Genomic DNA, 20,551 nt, shown 5'->3' with positions numbered 1-20,551 from the left:
GGCTCATCCTGTGGCTCCGCCCCCTCGGGGGTGGTATATAAATCTGCAGCCTGTAGGTGGCACTCAGTACAGAGCAGTCGCAGGCAGGCACAGATCTAGCTTATTAAAACCACTGTTCACTTCTACTAATGGTATGTGTGAATTGATGGTCGCAGCAATTAAATAAGCTATGATATCGCAATGGAAGCCGCCCTCAAACCTGTTCGACTGGAACTCGACCACTGGCAGCTGAAGCCAAAGGAATCTTTTCACACTGGCTCCGCTGCTATGAGGCCTACCTCGCCGCCTCCTCCTTGCCCGCCATCACCGAGGCACAGAAGCTGAGTCTCCTCTAAGCCCGGGTGAGCTACAGACTCTCTGTACTAATCGAAGACGTGACCACGTATGCAGACGTGGTCGTGATCCTGAAAAGACATGACATGAGGCCGGTGAACTAAATGTTCACGCGGCATCTCCTCACCACACGTCGTCAACGCCCCGGGGAATCGCTGGAGGAATATCTACGGGACCTGAGGGTACTTGCTCGAAACTGTAACTACAAGGACATCAAGGTCTCGCAGCACATGGAACTCGCCATACGGGACACCAATGTGGTTGGAGTCCGGTCCAACTATGTCAGACTGCGCCTGCTCGAAAAGGGCACCCTCGACCTAGAAGAGACGGTAAAACTATCCACCTCATTAGAGGTAGCCTTCCAGAGTCTGAATGCTTTCCCTTCCGACCATTCAATTTCCTTGTGGACGCCGGAGGTGCGACCATCACCCAACCCGAGGGTGTCCCAGGCCTGTGCCGCGTGGCTGCCCGCCCAACACGGGGGGCCGCCCTGCTATTTCTGCGGTCAGAACCAGCACCTCGGGCAGCGTTGCCCAGCTCGGAACTCGACCTGCAGCGACTGCGGCAAGAAAGGACATTTTGTCAAAGTCTGCTTGGCCCAACCCAAAGTTCCAAAATCGCAGGCCTGACTCACAGACCCGCAGACCCCGCAGCGTGGCTGCATGCCTGCCGGTACCGCCCCCTTCTGATGCGTCATCTGCCTCATGCTATCCGTGGAGGCTGTCATCTTTAACTCTACCCGACATTTGCGACTCATGGGAGCCACCATCTTGGCCGCCATCTTCAACCCCGCCCGACACGTGCGACCAACGGGGGCCACCATCACGGCCACCATCTTGGGACCACCCCACTACCACCGACCACACCCGCTACCCGCAGCTTGGCGCTGTCACTCTCGACCAGTCACGGCCCAAGCACCTCACGAACTCCATGATGACCATCGGGTCAATGGTCACGAAATGTCCTGTCTGTTTAACTCTGGGAGCACGGAGAGCTTCATCCATCCGGACACGGTAAGGCGCTGTTCCCTCCAGATTTTCCCCACATCCCAAACAATCTCCATTGCTTCCGGATCACATACAGTGCAGATCTGTGGGTACTGTGTCGCGAACCTCGCGATACAGGGTGCTGAGTACGCCAATTTTAAACTCTATGTCCTCCCCTATCTGTGCGCTCCTCTCTTGTTAGGACTGGATTTCCTGTGCAACCTCAGGAGCCTGACCCTGAAGTTCGGCGGACCCCTACCACTCTTACTGAATGTAGCCTCGCAACCCTTAAGGTCAACCCTCGCTCGCTCTTCGTGAACCTCACCTCCGACTGTAACCCATCGCCACCAGGAGCAGGCGGTACAGTGCCTAGGACAGGACTTTTGTCAAGTCGGAGTTGAGGGAGGGGATCAACGAGGCCAGTAATAGCCCTTTGAGTGCCCAAGTGGTTGTTGTAAGAACCGGGGAAAAGAACCTGACGGTTGTAGACTACAGGCAGACCACGCAACTCGATACGTTCCCCTTCCCCGCATAGCGTACATGGTTAATCGGATTGCACATACCGGGTTTTCTCCACGGTATATCTGAAGTCCGCATACCACCAGCTTCCGATCCGCCCGGAAGACCGCCGCTATACTGCTTTTGAGGCAGTCGGCCTCCTCTTCCACTTCCTCAGGGTCCCCTTCGGCCATTGTGGCGCACCGTGATGGCTGACAAGATACAGTCTCCTTCCGGGATCTGGCACCCGCTGGTTCCTCAGTGACCATCACCTACGCGCCCCCCTACACCAAACACTGCCCCCACCCATACATGGCCTCCCCCATCGCCTACCCACCATGATGAAGCTCCAGGCGCGACGCTCCCGGAGTCAACGAGCCCAACACCCATGCCCGCAGCGACGAGTTCAACACCCGTGCCCGCAGCGAAGCCAGATCACAGAGAATGATCAAGGCACCGGACAGACTCGATCTGTGAGCCTACTTCATCCCCGCTGGACTTCAATTTTTTAACAGGGGTTGAATGTTGTGAACGTATGCTGCTACAATTCACCACTGTATTGTATTGTATTATGTTGATGCCCTTGTTGGCTCCTCCTGTGGCTCCGCCCCCTCGGAGGTGGTATATAAATCTGCAGCCAGTAAGCGGCACTCAGTACAGAGCAGTCGCAGGCAGGCACAGATCTAGCTTATTAAAACCGCTGTTCACTTCTACTAATTCGTCTCGTGTGAATTGATGGTCGCATCAATCTGCATCCCTGTCCTCCTGTGCAGTCTGCTGGCACTGACCAGTGCTGCGACTGTCTCTCAGGAAGGATTAGTTATCTTCCTGGAAGATCTCCTGCCAGCCCAAGGGTATATTTTTAGACGCCTCTCCTCCACAGCATTCAGCATACATGTGGAACAGGCTTCCTCGTTGCCATCCTCCTGGCTTAAGTGAGAGCAAGTTCTGTGGAGCCGTTTAAATGCAACGTCTCCTTCATTAAATTGCTCAGCTGACCCCCAAGGCGGGTGAATCAGAAGCCTTTGCGCCTCATGATGTGTTATCTGTGTTGGTCTAACATCGACTGCAACTGGATGCAGTATAAAGAGAAACAGGCTTCCGACACAGGAGATGGTCCAAAACTGTTTTATTGAACCTGCTGATTGCTGTACATAATCTGCTGTGGGTCGACACTCTATTAACCTAACTGATAATGTCCTACTGGCTTGACCAGACTAGCTCTCTGCCACATGATGATGATGTTCACTGGCTTGTGCACTGAGACTATCTCCCTCGCCGTGTCCTGTGAGAGAGAGAGAGCCTTAATGCCCTGTGGGCTTTATAGTAGTGGTGTCCTGTCTGGTGATTGGTTGTTCTGTGTCATCTGTGTTCATTGGTTATCCTGTGTGTCAATCACTGTGTCTGCATCTCATGATACACATGTGTGGATATTCTGACACCTCAGGCACTGCATTTTTTACATGGGGAATATTTTGTTCCCAAAAAACGCAGCCCAGAATCACACTGCCAGAGCCAGTGGTAATCACACCGGCTTTCACGCCGAGATTGACACTTTATCATTTGGGGGGAAAATTCAACCCATAACCTATTCCAGCAAAATGTCAAAGCAGGATTCATTACATTCTTTTCTCAAAATAAGCCAGCTGAAGCCAGGATGGTGTTACCACAACCCTCGCTTCAATGCTAGATGCCAGATTGATGATTTCCCAGTAATTAATCTGAAGATTGCATCTCTCTGTAAACCTGTAATAATCATATCACCAGTTTTATTGTGGTGTGATCAACACATTAACGGAATAGAGTTAATGATAATTGCTGCTACAAAACATGACAAAATAGTAAGTTATCTTTCACACAATATTGTATCTGAACTCTGGGGGGGAGGGGGGGGTGGGGGGGGCAGCGGAGGAATAGATTTATAAACAGCAAATCATCCCTATTTTTATATCCCATTGCCCTCGCAATAAAATACAACATTCCATTTGCCTTTGTAATCATTTGCTGTATCTGCGTACTAGCCTTTTGTGATTTAGCTATGATGAGAGGTTGAATAAACTCGGTTTGTTCTCATTGGAACGATGGAGGTTGAGGTGCAACCTGATCGAGGTCTATAAAATTATGAGCGGACATAGACTGGATAATCAGAGACCTTTTCCCAGGGTAGAGGGGCCAATTACTCGGAGGCATAGGTTTAAGGTGCGAGGGGCAAGGTTTAGAGGAGATTTTCGAGGCAAGTTTTTTTACACAGAGGGTAATGGGTGCCTGGAACTCGCTGCCGGAGGAGGTGGTGGAAGCAGGGACAACAGTGACATTTAAGGGACATCTTGACAAATACATGAATAGAATGGGAATAGAGGGATACGTACCCAGGAAAGTGTAGAAGATTTTAGTTTAGACGGGCAGCACGGTAGGCGCTGGCTTGGAGGGCCGAAGGGCCTGTTCCTATGCTGTACTTTTCTTTGTTCTTTGATTTATGTATCAGGACTCCCAGATCTCCCACTACAACAGAGCTCTGTGATCACCCTTCATTTAAATAATATGTTGCTTTTCTATTCTTCCAAAGGAGACAAGTACACACTTTCCAACATTATATTCCCTCCGCAAATGTTTTGCCCATTCACTCAATCTGTCTATATCTCTTTGCAGACATTAAGCAGAGCTCCCGGCTGCTGTTTCCATTCAAGGTAAAAGATGCCATGGGTGTTATAGTGAGGGAGGAACAGAAGAGTTCTCCAGGTTCCCTGGCTAATATTTATTCAGTCCATGCAAAACACCACCCATAAACTCCAGCCTGTCGCAAGCTTCTGTTGTTCATGGTTCACTAGCTGACTGTTACGGGGTAAGAACAAAAAAGATCAAGTTTAGAAAATATTGAAGGAAGAAACATGCATCTGACCAATCAAACCCTCTCTATCCAGAGTCCAGATATGTTACTTTTCCGTTTTGTTCCGCATAAACCAAAAACATTCAGCATCCTAAAAGATCCCAGTCACAGACTACTTCATCTCAATTTGAGCACATTCTGATTGTTGCCACCTTTTAGTTCTGTTGCCAACCTAATTCTTATTCCATTTCCACATTTTTGCTGTTTGTTCCAGGCACCTGAATCTTAACATTATAAATGGCGAACAGAAGTGAAAAAAATCCAAGGATTATGACTTGGGAGAATATTGAAAGCTCATGGAGAGGGGTGTGAGAAAAAGACTTTCAGATATCGGGCGGGGATTCTCCGTTCACCGGTGGAGCAGGCCGTACCGGCGCCAAGGAGTGGCGTGAACCATTCCGGCGTCGGGCCGCCCCGAAGATATGGAATCCTCCGGACCTTCGGGGGCTTGGCCGGCGCCAGAGTGTTTGGTGCCACAGCAAACGGCACCAAATGGCCTCCGCCAGCTGCCACCAGTTGGTGCATGCGCAGGAGCGCCAGCGTGTTCTGGCGCATGCGCCGAACCACTGACGTGATCCCAGTGCAAGCGCAGGGTGTTTCTTCTCCGTGCCGGCCATCATGGAGGTTGACACGGGCGGCGCGCCTGCAGATTGGTGGGCCCTGTTCACGGGCCAGGCCACCGTGGGGGCCCCCTTGGGACCAGATCCCCCGCGCCCCCCCCCACCCCACCCCCCCCCCCCCCCCCCCCCCCGAGGACGCCGCAGGCCACCCGGAGTGCCAGGTCCCGCCATTAAGAACCTTGCGTAATTTACGCCGGCAGGACTGACCGAAAACGGGCAGCTGTTCGGACCATCGTGGGGTGGAGAATCGCCGGGGGGACGCTGCCAGCGACCACCAACTGGCGCAGCGCAATTCCCACCCCCGCCAAAACCCCAGAGACGGAGAATTCGGCAGCCGGCGTTGGGGCAGGATTCACACCGCCCCCGGGCGATTTTCCAACCCGACGGGGGGTCGGACAATCCCGCCCATCTTCTTTGGAACAAGATTTGCTTGACAAGGTTAAATAAAAAGATTTGAGACAAAAAACCTGTTTTATTCAAACTCTTCAATACTTTGTTATGATCCCAGACCAGACCCCAACAGTAGCTCGGATGCTGGACTGAAACCTCAATATTTTAGTTTATCTTGTAAGACTGTGCAGAAATAATACTTAGCTCCAGGAGTGATTGCACAAAAAAATAGGGATCTGGTATTTTAAAACAAACTTTATTATTAACACAATATTAAACTCTTTGTGCGCTTCTTCACACCCAGAAGTAGCTTATACTTACCCTTAAACAATACAATTAAATACAGTAAACACAATACCTTTAATTACTATCTCTATTCCCAATTAAACATATAGCTCTCAATCCATCCTCCAACCCAATGACACAGACTAGTATTTACTTTCCAGAACAGATTTGACTCCTGTTAGAACCCCTGCAGACTCTGGCTGGATGTCGTCACAAAGCTGTTTCAACTGGTTTGTTTCAGCTTCGGCCTTGCCCTCTGGAAAGTCTGCACTGCTTAAATACTATTAATCTTTTTAGCTACCCTACTGCGAAAGTAAAAGTGTTAGCCAGATCAGAACTCAATGCATAAACTTTCTCAAAGCGTCTCAATACCTTAGCTCCACCCAGCAATGACATCATCTTCCCAAGCTGAAAACAAAATAACTCCACCGACTGGAAACATATTAACTCCCCAGGGACTGCCCCGAGTCAAACAACAATGCATAAGCCCAGGCTTTTACGATGGTCATTTTCACCTCCAGCCCCTAAAAGCTTTCTGGTCTTGCAAAAGAAGATTATTTTTAAAACATGACTGCTGCAGTCAAGCACACTCCAACCCAGACGTTTAACCATTAATTTTCCAAATGCTGATAATCCAATGTATCTACAACCCTGCATTTGTCATAACTTACCCTTCTTGCAGAATGGCCCATCATAAGCAGAGGGAGTGCAGTTACAGGAATAGCCATTGTATTTCTCTATACATTGCCCTCCATTGTGGCATAGGTTTCCATAGCTGGTACAGTGTCCTGGACACCCTGGATTGACTCCAGGTGTCATTTTGGCCCGTTCCTCAAGGTCAAGATTCACCCCATTCAATTGCAAAGCCCGAATGCATCCAACGAATCCTTTCTGTCTCGAGGCTGTCCCTCCTGTAATGAAATGAATGGAAATTAGAATCCAACTTTATTTTCTTTTTCATTCAGTATTGGGTATTTTGAAAAACAAGGGAAGACAAATACAACTGGCCTCAAGGCTGGTGGGCATTGTACTTTGCAGATCTTGGAACCAGAGGTCAGTGAAAGCAAAATTAGAAGCTCAAAGCAAGACGAGAAAGTGGAGTACATGAAAACAGAACTTGCCGACAAAACTCAGCAGGTCTGACAGCAGCTGCAGAGAAAGAAAGAGTTAATTTTTTGAATCCAATAAGACTACTTTTCAGAACTCAACATTTAGAAACTAGACCGGTCCTTTCCACCATCAGTATTGAGGAACAGATGATGGTTCAATTGAGTCTTTTGAACGAGAGTTGGTTAAATGTTCGATTGGAATGGAATTTGAAGTCAGAATATTAAATATGGAAATAGGTACTTGACGGGTGACAATACAATTGGTCAGGGTTAAATAATGTCGGATTTACTTGCACAGATTTTGTGAGCTTGTCAGGTTTTCATTCTTCTCTGGCCAGAGATCCCATACCCTACATTCACAGGAACTGAGAATATTTATTGACTTCCAAGGGTATTGTTCCTTTTTCTGGACAGTTAACTGATAAGGAAGTACAGAGTGTTAGCACTGTGGCTTCACAGCTCCAGGGGCCCAGGTTCGATGCCCAGCTTGGGTCACTGTCTGTGCGGAGTCTGCATGTTTTCCCCGTGTCCACGTGGGTTTCCTTCGCGTGCTCCGGTTTCCTCCCACTATCCAAAGATGTGCACGCTAGGTATCTAAAAGAGCTTAGGTGGGGTTACTGGGTTACGGGGATGGGGTGGAGGTGTGGGCTTAAATGGGTTGCTCTTCCCAAGGGCTGGTGTTGATTCGATGGGCCGAATGGACTCCTTCTGCACTGTAATTTCGATAATTCTATGATTCTAGAAATACCAAGAGGTTTGCTTTCCTTTGCTTCATGGAAACGGTCGATTGAAGTTCAAGACAGGGAGTCCCGGAGAGTGGGTTAACTTTTTAAGCTTGAAAACTGTGCTGAATTTAGGGTGTCCAATTTTACAACATTGCCACAGGGATGATGTTGAAATTCGAAGTAAAGTGCAAATATTTTCTATGTGGATTTTGTTGAAGGAAAGTGGTCCTCTGAGTCAAGTGGCTTTTTTGCCTTTCATTGCAATAAAACTCCCATTCTCTGTCACTCCACTGTTCCACCGGCCTATGGTGTAGGGTGTGTTAAATTCCCGAGCTGTAAAGACAGCTGCATCATTGACAGATAATCTTGATGTTTCCAGCTGCACCATCTCACTGTGGAATGAAAGTGGCCCCACGTGCCACGACGATCTCTTGAAACCTAGCCAAAGACCATAACAGTGGCATGCTCCAGACTGCAGTAGCAGGTGAAACTGGTACTATCCAAGTCCTTCAGAAATAAGAATGCATCCAAATAAGCTTCAGAAAGATAATTAGGTGACAAGTTTCAGTTTAACTCACTCTAATCTCTGAGCCAAAAGATGTGGAATCAAGGCCCACTCGTGGATTCCAATTACATAATCTAGGTTGACCCTTCAAGTGCAGTACTAAGGGAGTATGACATTGCCCGAGGTGCTGTCATTTGAAGAGGATGCCACACTGAGGTCCCATCTGGCCACTCGGGTATGTTTCAATAAAATTTCCGCGGCCACTTCTTTTTCCTAAGAAGACAAAATCAGCTGTTCTAGCTGGCAAGCTTTAACACCTCAACCACCAAAATGTCATGTGCCATCCACTTCATTTACTGTTTGTGATATCTGGCTGTTCAGAGATGGCTGGCACTTTATCCCTACACAAGTGAATATCAAGAATAGTTCATTAGATTGGAGGCATTTTGGAACATCCCAAAGTCATACCAAGGTCTGGAAAAATGAAAGTACTTTCATTTATACCTAAAAAGGTGATTAAACAATCACCTCCATCATTTCTTCACTTCTGGGATTTGGGCTTAAAATCCAGCCCAGTTGCTATTCACTGCAAAAGTCCCGAATACTTTGCAAGCAATTCAACATGCTGCCTCAGTGTGGCTCCTTATCACAGAACAGGGCACCCGTTCCTGGTTAGTACACTAGGTGAGTTGGTGGCAGCGCAGTAGGCTTAGCAATACAGCAGCCAAGGCGAATGTTCTGGGGATGTGGGTTCAAATGCCACCATGGTAGCTTGTGGAATTTAAATTCAATCGATAAGTCTGGAATTAAAAGCTGGTCTCAATAATGGTGACCAATTGTTGTGAAAACTCATCTGGTTTGCGAATGCTCCTTGAGGGAAGTAAATCTGCTCCATGTGACACCAGGCACACAGCAATGTGGTCAATCCTCAACTGAAATAGTGCAGCAAGCCACTCAGTTGTAAAAAATCGCTAGAAAGCCTAAAACTGGACACACCGCCTGTTCCTGTAAAAGCCCTTCTTCCTAATACCAGGGGTCTTCTGCAAAAATTGAGAGAGTTGTCCCTATATGCAACAGCTTGACATAGTCGTACTCACAGAATCATACCGAACAGTCAATGTCCTCCACACCACCATCAACATTCCTGGGTATCTCCTGTCCAACAGAACTGGAGCAGCCATATAAACACTGCGGCCACTAGTCAGGACTGCTGGACTCACCTGGATGAGGGCAGCTCCAGCAACACACAAGAAGTTCAACACCATCCAGGACAAAGCAGCTCACTAGATTGGCACCCCATTGGCAATCTTAAATTTTCATCCCTCCACCACCGACGCACAGTGGCAGCACCATCTGCAAGATGTAATGCGGCAACTCAACAAGGCTCCTTCGACAGTCCCTTCCAAACCCAACGACCTTTACCACCTAATAGGACAAAAGCAGCAGATGCATGGGAATACCACCCATTAGTGGTGGAGGGGAGGAGGAAGAATGTGAGGGCCACAGTGGTAGGGGATTCAATTGTAACGGGAACAGGCAGACATTGATGGCTCCAGGGTGGTGTGTTTCCTCCCTTGTGCCAGAGCCAGGGATGTCACTGAGCAGCTGCAGGGCACACTGAAGGGGGAGGGAAAACAGACAGATATCGTGGTACACATTAGTACCAACGATACGGGCAGAAAAAGGGATGAGGTCCTGAAAGCAGTATTTAGGGAGCTACAAAGTAGATTAAAAAACAGGACCCAGTAAGTAATAATATTTGGACTGTATCAGAACGGTAGCACAGTGGGTAGCACTGTTGCTTCACAGCTCCAGGGTCCCAAGTTCGATTTCCCCGGCACCAGGAAGTGCTGAAAGTTTTGGCAAAGATTGCTATCATGACCGGTACAGGCTTGGAGGGCCGAAGGTCTTGTTCCTGTGCTGTATTGTTCTTTTGTTCTTTGTACTTATGGTGCCATGTGCTAGTGAGTGTAGAGATAGGAGATTAGTCCAGATAAATGCTTGTCTAGAAATATGGCGCAAAAAATATATTTCTGGGACATTTGGACGGTTTTTGGGGACGATGGGATCTGTACAAGGCGGAAAGTTTACACCTGGACAAAAGTGGGACCATTTTCCTGCAAGAAGGTTTGCTAGTACAATGGGAGGGTTTGAACTAACTTGGCAGCTGCCTGTGATCCTGAGAGAAGGTTCAGCAGGGATAGATACACAGCCAAAATTAGAAGAGACATAAAATGAGTCAGGATGAAATAGAGAGAGATTAAACCAGTTAAATCAGAAAGGAGTTTGGCAAGATTGGATGGTATTTATTTTACTGCAAGGAGCCTGATGAACAAGGCAGATGAATTGAGGGTACAAATTATAACATGGGAGTTTGAAATGAAATGAAAATCGTTTATTGTCACAAGTAGGCTTCAACTGAAGTTACTGTGAAAAGCCCCTAGTTGCCACATTCCGGCGCCTGTTCGGGGAGACTGGTATGGGAATTGAACTGTGCTGCTGGCCTGGCTTAGTCTGCTTTCAAAGCCAGCGATTTAGCCCTGTGCTAAACAGCTGACACAGTTTGATGTAATTTCTGTCACTGAGACATGATTGAGATTGAGATGATTGAGCCAGAGGCAGGATTGGCAACTCAATATTCCAGAATACAGAACCTTCAGGCGAGAGATGGAAGGAGTTTAAAGAGGAGGGGGTGTCACAGTTTTGATCTTGGGATCAATTACAGTAGTCAGGAGGGATGACATTTAAAAGACTATTGAACTGAAGCCATATAGGTGAAACCTGAAAACCAAAACGGAGCAATCACATTAGTGAGAGTGTTCTATAGGCCCCCTAACAGTACGAGAGAAGTAGAAGAGCAGATTTGGAGGCAAATTTCAGAGAAGTGTAAAAGTAATAGGATAGTGATAGTGGGGGATTTTAACTGCCCCAGTATTAATAGGGTAGCCACAGTGTGAAAGGTTTAATGGGAGCAGAATTCTTAAAATGCTTCCAGGAGAATTTTTTAAGCCAGTACATAGAAGGCCCGACAAGAGAGAGAGTAGTCCTGGACATTATTTGCGGTAACAAAGCTGGGCAAGTGATTCAAGTATCATTGGAGGAACATTTTGCAGACAGTGATCATAACTCAGTTAGATTCAAGATTGTTGTGGAAAAGGTCAATGATTGACCTTTGAACCCAATGATGAGCTGGGTTCAAAGTTCTAAACTGGGGGAAGGTCCGATTTCAATAAGATCAGATATGATTTGGCCCAGAGTGGACTGGGAGATGGCATGTTTCGGTAAATATGTGACAGGACAGTGGGATGCATTCAAGAAGGAAATAGGGAGAGTACAGGCCCAACATGTCCCAATCAAGAAAAAAGGGTGGGACAAACAAATCCAGTGAACCCTGGATATCGAGGGCTCAAAATAACAGAATTCCCAGAGGCATATAAAATGTGCAAGAGGAAACCTAAGAAGGAGAGCAAAAAGGGTGGTATGAAAGGATGGTGGCAGATAAAATAAAGGGAAATCCTAAGTTGTTTTACAAGCACAATAAGGGTAAAAAAATAACCAGGGAAAGAGTAGGGCCCATTAAGGACCACAGTGGTAATTTGTGTGTGGAGGCGGAGGATATAGGTAGGGTTCTAAAGAACACTTTGTGTCGGTATTCACTTATGAGAGGGATGGTGTGGGTATAGAAATCAGGGAGAAGGACCGTGATAAAATTTGAGAAAGTAACAGAGGCAGAGAGGAGATTTTGAGTGGTCAGGCAGGTTTAAACATAGACAAATCTCCAGGACCAGGTGAAATGTATCCCGGGCTGTTGAGTGCGGCGAAGGGAGGAAGAAGCAGGGGCTAGAGGCGTTGGCAATAATTTTCAATTCCTCTCTGGCCACAGGAGGTGCTGGAGGATTGGAGAATAAGCAATGTGGTACCATCATTCAAGAAGGGAGGAAGGGATAAACCACGAAAGTACAGACCAGTCAGTCGAACCTCAGTGGTGGGGAAACTATTGGAAGCAATTCTGAGAGACAGAATTAATCTGCATTTGGAGAGACAGGGATTAATCAAGAACAGTCAGTATGGTTTTGTTAAGGAGGGATCATGTCTGACCAACTTGATTGAATTATCCAAAGAGATAATCAGTTGTGTAGATGAGGTAAATGAATTTGACGCCATCTACTTGGACTTCAGCAAGGCTTTTTTAAAATATAAATTTAGAGTATCCAAATATTTTTTTTCAAATTTTAGAGGCAATTTAGCATGGCCAATCCACCTAACCTGCACATCTTTTGGTTGTGGGGGTGAAACACACGCAGACATGGGGAAAATGTGCAAACTCCACACAGTGACCCAGAGCTGGGATCGAACCTGGGACCTCAGCGCCGCAGTCCCAGTGCTAATCACTGCGCCACATGCCGCCCCTTCAGCAAGGCTTTTGATAATGTATTCCGTGTATTTATGGTCTATTAAGAACATAGAACATACAGTGCAGAAGGAGGCCATTCGGCCCATCGAGTTTGCACCGACCCACTTAAGGCCTCACTTCCACCCAATCCCCGTAATCCAATAACCCCTCCTAACCTTTTTTTTGGTCACAAAGGGCAATTTATCGGCCAATCCACCTAACCTGCACATCTTTGGACTGTGGGAGGAAACCGGAGCACCGGGAGGAATCCCACAAAGACACGGGGAGAAAGTGCAGACTCTGCACAGACAGTGACCCAGCAGGGAATCAAACCTGGGACCCTGGCGCCATGAAGCCACAGTGCTATCCACCTGTGCTACTGGGCTGCCCAAATGTGTCTGATGTGGGAGACTGATAGTGAAGATAAGAACCTGGGATCCAAGGAAATTTGGCAAATGGACTCAAAATTGGCTGAGTGGCAGAAAGCAGAGTGTGGTAGTTGAGGGGTGTTTTTCTGACTGGAAGCCTATGTCAGTGGGATACGTCAGGGCCTAGCGTTGGGCCCTTGCTGTTTGTGGTTTGTATAAATGATTTAGATATGAATGTAGGAGGGTTGATCAGCAAGTTGGCAGATGATACAAAAATTGGTGGAGTGGTAAATAGTGAGGAGGATAGCCTTCGATTACAGGAGGATATAGACAGGCTGGTCAGATGGGCTGATCAGTGGCAAACGGAATTCAATCCGTATATTGTGCGGTGATGCACTTGGGCAGGACAAACAAGGCAAAGGGATACAGATGGCAGGACCCTGGGAAACACCAAGCATCAGAGGGACCTTGGTATGCATCCTTAAGATAGCACAGCAGGTGGACACAGTGGTTAATAAGGTATATGGTATACTTGCCTTTATTAGCCAAGGCATAGAGGTTAAGAGCAGGGGGGTTAAGCTGGAACTGTATGAATGTTGGTCAAGCCACAGCTAAAGCATTGTGTACAGTTCTGGAATCCACAGTATAGGAGGTATGTGATAACTCTGGAAATGACGCAGAGGAGATTGACCAGGATGTTTCCTGGGCTCGAGAATTTTAGTTATGAGCAGAGATTGGATGGACTGGGGTTGATTTCCTGGGAGCAGAGGAGACTGAGGGGGGACATGATTGAGATGTGTAAAATTATGAGGGGCACAGATAGAGTGGACAAGAAAAAACATATCCCCTTGCTTGGATCAATGATCAGGGGGCATAGATTTAAGGTAAGGGAGCAGGAGTTTTAGAGGGGATATGAGGAAAAACTTTTTGCCCAGAGGGTGGTGGGAGTTTTGAACCCGCTGCCTGAAAGGATGGTGGAGGCAGAGACCCTCCTAACATTTAAGAAGTATTTAAATGTGTACTTGCAATGCCAAAGCATACAAGGCTATGGGCCAAGTGCTGGAAAATGGGATTACAATAGTTAGGTGGGTGTTTTAGACTGGTGCAGATGCAATGGGATGGAAGGCATTTTCTGTATTATAGGACTCCTCTGACTCTCTGATGCAATTGAAAGCTCCCCTCCAAGCCACACACTATCCTGATTTAGAACTATTTTGGTGTTCCTTCACTGTCGCTGGATGAAAATCCTGGAACTCCCTTCCTAGCAGCACTGTGGATTTTCCTGGACCACCAGGACTGCAGCAGTTCAAGAAGGCAGCTCATCAAGAGCAATTAGGGATGGGCAATAAATGCTGGACAAGCCAGTGACGCTCGCGAAAGACAAAGAAAAAAATTGCCATTATTTTCAGCTGTACCATACATCACCAATCAAATATTTATTTTAAATATATTTATTCATAAAATGAACAATGCTGATTGAACTTGTGCAACTTAGTGCGCCTAACCCACTAGGTTGAGCACACGTAAGGGCTCATGTGGCGTAGAGGAGAAAAGGCTTGCAGCACACTCCAAACCTATCACGACAAAATCTGTTTGATAAGGTTATGAATTGCAATTCCACCTCAGTCTCAGAAAGTGAACATTATTCCATAGACTGGATGGAATTTGTACAGGATGCAGTCAATGTTTGTGCAGAGGATAGGGAGGATAATTCAAAATTGATAAAGGGAATGAGGAGTACCTGCTTTCAATGTCAGATAGCATTTGTGGGAACACAGGGGAACAGTTTTAGGTCATTCAATAATACTCTTTATTAGTGTCACAAGTAGGCTAACATTAACACTGCAATGAAGTTAGTGTGAAAATCCCCTAGTTGCCACATTCCGGCGCCTGTTCGGGTACACAGAGGGAGAATTCAGAATGTCCAATTCACCTAACAAGCACGTCTTTTGGGACTTGTTGGAGGAAACCGGAGCACCCGGAGGAAACCCACGCAGACACGGGGAGAACCTGCAGACTCCGCACAGACAGTGAACCAAGTCGGGAATTGAACCCGGGTCCCTGGTACTGTGAAGCAACAGTGATAACCACTGTGCTGCAGTGTCATCCAATAGCCCCTCAGGTCTATTCAGCCATTCAATGGAGGTCAAGTCTGATCTGTGAACAAGCGCCATGTGCCATCTTTCCACAGATTCCTTATACTTTTTGATTTAAAAAGCCATCAATCTCAGATGTAAGAGGAACAATTGATCTAGCAGTATATATGTTATATATTTCTGAGCAATGGATGACACTGGTTTCTAAGTATGTAACAGTTTATTTACAAGAACATAGAACAGTACAGCACAGAACAGGCCCTTCGGCCCTCGATGTTGTGCCGAGCAATGATCACCCTACTTAAACCCACGTAACCCGTATACCCGTAACCCAACAATCCCCCCATTAACCTTACACTACGGGCAATTTAGCATGGCCAATCCACCTAACCTGCACATCTTTGGACTGTGGGAGGAAACCGGAGCACCCGGAGGAAACCCACGCACACACGGGGAGGACGTGCAGACTCCACACAGACAGTGACCCAGCCGGGAATCGAACCTGGGACCCTGGAGCTGTGAAGCATTGATGCTAACCACCATGCTACCGTGAGGCTACCGTAAGAGTTTAAAAAAATTCCACTCTCTCAAAATGTCTGCACTCATGCTTACAGCTCAGTTACCAGGAGCTTATGGGCGCGATTCTCCGCAAATACGGAGAGTCGTAAAGGCTGCCGTGAAACCGGCCGTGTTTCACGGCAGCCTCCGCGCCCCCTCCCGGGACCCGATTCACACCCCCCCCCCCCCCCCCGGTCAGGACTAGCATCGCGGCCCCGGGAAGAACGGCAGCGCGGGCTTAGCGAACGTTCGCTAAGCCCGGCCGCCAAGACTCACGGCGGCTGACGCGCACGATGACGTCAGCCGCGCATGCGCGGATGACGTTATCGCGCATATACGTCAAACCCGCGCATGCGCGGTCCGTCATGCCCCACAGCCGCCCCGCGGACTGATCCTGCGGGGTGGCGGAGGGACAAAGAGTGCGCGGGAATCGGACCCGCTGCCCTGGCACGGCCGTGGTGCGGCTGTGCCAATCGGTGGCATGGTTGTGCAGAACGGCACTTTGCGGCCGTTTTCACGAACTGTGATAGCAGGTGTGTTTAAATTCGTGAAAACGGCCGTAAAGGCCTGGGAAATCGGCCCATCGGATAGGGAAGAATCGCTGCTCACCCTAAAAAAACGGCGAGCAGCGATTCGTGTCGTGGGGCGGCCGTGGCGGAGGGAGAATAGCGGGAGGTCGGGAAAAATGTCGGGAAGGCCCTCCCGCTATTCTCTGACCCGTCGTGGGGGGGCGGAGAATCGCGCCCTGTGTGTCTGGTTAGTTTGCTCTGTGTTTCCACCTAGGCTTAACCAATCAAATGCAGTGAGCATAGATCGGTTACCAGGCTCACATAAGCAAACACAACAATTTTAGACTACGCCAGCATCAACTGTCATTTGTGGAAAAGTGTTCCAAACTAATGGGCACGATCGAACGGCCTTGTTGCCTCCGACCCGATGATGCAACAAGGTGGTTAAATGGTTTGTGATGCTTGGAATGCCTCGCGAGATCTAATGAAATTCAATGGGGCATGGTGATCTGGAACTCACCCTCAAGCAAATCTACTGCTCTGATCTTTAATCTGCTGCTCCCCAGTCCTACAGAAGTCACAAACTCCTCAGAATCAAACGTTGTCCTTGTGATCTTCAGACAGTCTTGCCCTATTTCATCAGACCCTCTTCAGATCCACCCTTCCATTCCCCCCACCTCTCCCCTCTACACCCTCCACTGCGATCAGCCTCTCTTGTGATCTTCAGACACCACCAACTCACAGCCCATTCTCTTCAGACCGTTTGTGATCTCCACGTCTCACTCCATGTCCTCCGTGGTCATCACCCCTCATCACAATCATTCCCTCCCTCCTCACTGCTGTATTCCCAGCTCCCCCAGCACCTGCCATCCTCCAATATTTTCCCATTGCCAGGTTAAATTCAACAGGCCTCCAGATTCCTGGGATTTTCAGCAGATACATGTGGCCCCCACCAACCCTCCAACCGATCCATCCCCAATTCCCCTTAAATATTGGAGCCTTGATTCTGACTGTCAGTTTCTGAACGAGAATTGAAGAGAGGGGAAAAAAAAGCTTTCCACTAAGAGAAATGGAAAATAAGGGACATAAAAGAAAGTAAAACATTTTCCGATTTGATTTTTAAAAAATCTCCCAGAGAATTTAATTATCTGCGTAATGAGAGTTCACGCATGTAATTGCTAATTTTTAGTGCCACGGAGGATGATAAGCAGTCATTAACATTTATCACACTGCTAAAAAGGAATTTACCCACATCAAGACAAGACTGCAAAATCTCTAATCCTGTGCAAATGAGGCCTCATCGTTTCAATTGCTCCATAACTGGGTCAGAGAGGTTGAGTGGCATTAATCTCAGCATTAACACCTCACCCCAGCTTTCTGTGGTGAGTTTAATGGCTAATTAACGTGCAAGTGCAAGAAACCTATGACACTGTCATGAAGGTGTGCTTTATGCCAAATAATGATGATGTTTAATCTGTTGGCTTGGAACCTGAATTGAACTTTTAAAAACAGTCATTTCAAAAACACAGAGACTAAAGTGACCTGAACTCACAGCCCAAGATGGCTAACCCCAATTCGCACCAGTGTAAATTCCACATTCCAATTCTCTGGAGTGGAGCCAGTTTGTCTGCAAAACCCATCAAAGGAATGACTTCAGGGTGTGTGAAGGATTTGTGTCTACTGCCTCATTCGCAGGGCATCCATGGCAATCACCTGAGTTATTCAACTGTTGGGGATGGAGCATTCAGATTGTGGGACCATGGCGAGGTAAGCCACCAGACATTAACTAATCAATTCACCTTTGGAATACATGGACAATGTATTTTATTAAAATATCCCCTGGCATTTGGAGAATGAAGGGCAGAGGCCAGGCCAACCATTTTGTATATTTTGAGAACATGTTTTTTCGGCAAAACTGAGGACAAGCCTTGTTTTTTCTCCAATTCACCTGCTTCAGCTTGAGTCCTGTTTGCTGACTGATCATCCCACCTCCTGCAGTCACAACTTTCTTAAAAGACAGTATTACTGTCTCTTAAAGAACAATCAACTCAGTTGTCTGCATCTTAAATCAGGGGATACGAGATCAGCAGAGTCAGCTGGAGCCAACCAAGTCACAAGACTACAGCAGGGATACTGTGATGATCGGAATACCTTGCCCCTTTAAGAGGCTTGTGATGATCGGAATACATTGCCCCTTTAAGAGGCTTGGAACCCTGGGGGACTCCGCCTCTGGCTACGCCCCCTGGGAAACAGTACTTAAGATGAGACTCCATTTTGCGAGCACACTTCTCATGGAGGCTGCCATTGTTCACTGCTTATTAAAGCCTTTGATTACTGACCTAACTTTCGTGTCGTAATTGAGAGTGCCTCAGATACAAATGTGCTTTTTTATGGACTCTAATGTGGCACCCTATCCTTACCCAATCTTTGGTGTGTGTGTGTTTGTATGTGTGGAAAAGATGGTACATATTTTGTTATTTTACTGAGATCCTTTTAGGTATAACAATCTAATCTTTTCCTTTGTTAAACTCAGTAAAATGTCCGACTAGTTCTTTTACGATCACAGTGCGTAAACAGTTAAACAAGCATTGAATTAACAAGCATATGTTTGTCAAACAAAATATAAAACCTGTTGTGGTCAAATGAGAAGAAGAAAAAGAGGGGAGCCATCTGACCCCTCCTCACCTATAATAATCTTTATTAGTGTCACAAGTAGGCTTACATTAACACTGCAATGAAGTTACTGTGAAAAGCCCCTAGTTGCCACACTCCGGCGCCTGTTCGGGTGCACAGAGAGAAAATTCAGAATGTCTAATTTGCCTAACAAGCATGTCTTTCGGGACTTTGTGGGAGGAAACCGGAGGAAACCCACGCAGACACGGAGAGAACGTGCAGACTCTGCACAGACAGTGACCCATGCCGGAAATCGAACCCTGGGTCCCTGGCGCTGTGAAGCCACAGTGCTAAGCGCCGTGCTACTGTGCCGCCTACGTTCACTGTCAGGTCGCGGGCAAAGATCACAGGATTAATGATGGAGCAGCGCAAATCATCAAGCAACTTGTGGAGATTAAGAATTACAAGCAGCCCATTTGATTGCTCCCCCTTCCACAAACATTCAAATTCTCCACCACCGACAACAGTGGCAGCCATGTGTACCGTCGACAAGATGGACTGCAGTAACTCACCAAAGTTCATGAAAATGAAATGAAATGAAAATCGCTTATTGTCACGAGTAGGCTTCAATGAAGTTACTGTGAAAAGCCCCTAGTCGCCACATTCCGGCGCCTGTCCGGGGAGGCTGGTACGGGAATCGAACCGTGCTGCTGGCCTGCTTGGTCTGCTTTAAAAGCCAGCGATTTAGCTCAGTGAGCTAAACCAGCCCCTAGTGAGCTAAACCAGCCCCTTTGGCCAACACCTTCCAAATCCATGAGAAGGACCATCTAGAAGGACAAAAGCAGCAGATACCTGGGAACCCCATCACCTGGAGGTTCCCCTCCAAATTACACACCAGCCTGACTTCACTGCTGCTGGGTCAAAATCCTGGAGCACCCTCCCAAACAGCACAGTGTGAGTACCTACACCTCAAGGACTGCAGCGGTTCAAGAAGGCAACTCACCATCACCTTTTGAAGGCCAACTAGGGATGGGCCAGGGACACCCACATCCCGTACATGAATAAAACAAAGTTCACAGCTGTCTGGAGATACAGATTGCTGGATGATTTTCACATTATTAACAATGAGCACCATGAAACTCATTATTTTGACGGCCAATTCTGGGCCTTCTGGGCTAATAACTCCTCAGCTTTCTCATTTTACAGAGCAGATTCTTCACAAACAACAATAAGATGAATAATGCAAGTTATCCAACAGCAATTGTGAGTGAACGTGCCATGTGTACTGCAATATGGATAAATAAAGTATTCCACTAGATGGTGCTTCACTCCTTTGATAGAAAGTATGTACGAAAAAGGAGTGTTACCTGATTAAAAACACTTGCATTTATACACCATCTTTCACCGCCAGGATATCCCAAAGTGTCTTACGGCTGATGAAGTACATTTGAAGTGCGTCACTGTTGTAATTTGGGAAACACTGCAGCCGATTTACATGCAAAGTCCCATAAACAAACATCCATGAATCAATGACCAGATTGATCCATTTTAGTGATGTTGGTTGTGGAATGAATGCTTGACAGAACTCTAGGGAAAGCTTCCCTGCTCACCGCTTGGCCTATAACGCTCATCTGAGAGAACATCCCTTCCAAAAGAAGGTATTTCGAGCAACGCAG

At 47.3% G+C, this 20,551-nt stretch overlaps 1 protein-coding gene across 1 annotated transcript in view; it reads right to left on the bottom strand.

The window, feature by feature from the left end:
• LOC119962140 (contactin-associated protein-like 5) overlaps positions 1-20,551 on the bottom strand; it is a 1,413,266-nt gene that overhangs the window by 184,860 nt on the left and 1,207,855 nt on the right. The window contains exon 18 of the mRNA XM_038790064.1: positions 6,671-6,910. Within this exon, the coding sequence (XP_038645992.1) occupies positions 6,671-6,910 (240 nt within the window). The remainder of the gene's footprint in view (positions 1-6,670; positions 6,911-20,551) is intronic.

The sequence above is a fragment of the Scyliorhinus canicula genome, chromosome 2 (genome assembly GCF_902713615.1).
Source record: "Scyliorhinus canicula chromosome 2, sScyCan1.1, whole genome shotgun sequence".
NCBI lineage: Eukaryota > Metazoa > Chordata > Chondrichthyes > Carcharhiniformes > Scyliorhinidae > Scyliorhinus > Scyliorhinus canicula.
This window is presented reverse-complemented; position numbering and strand designations above follow the sequence as displayed.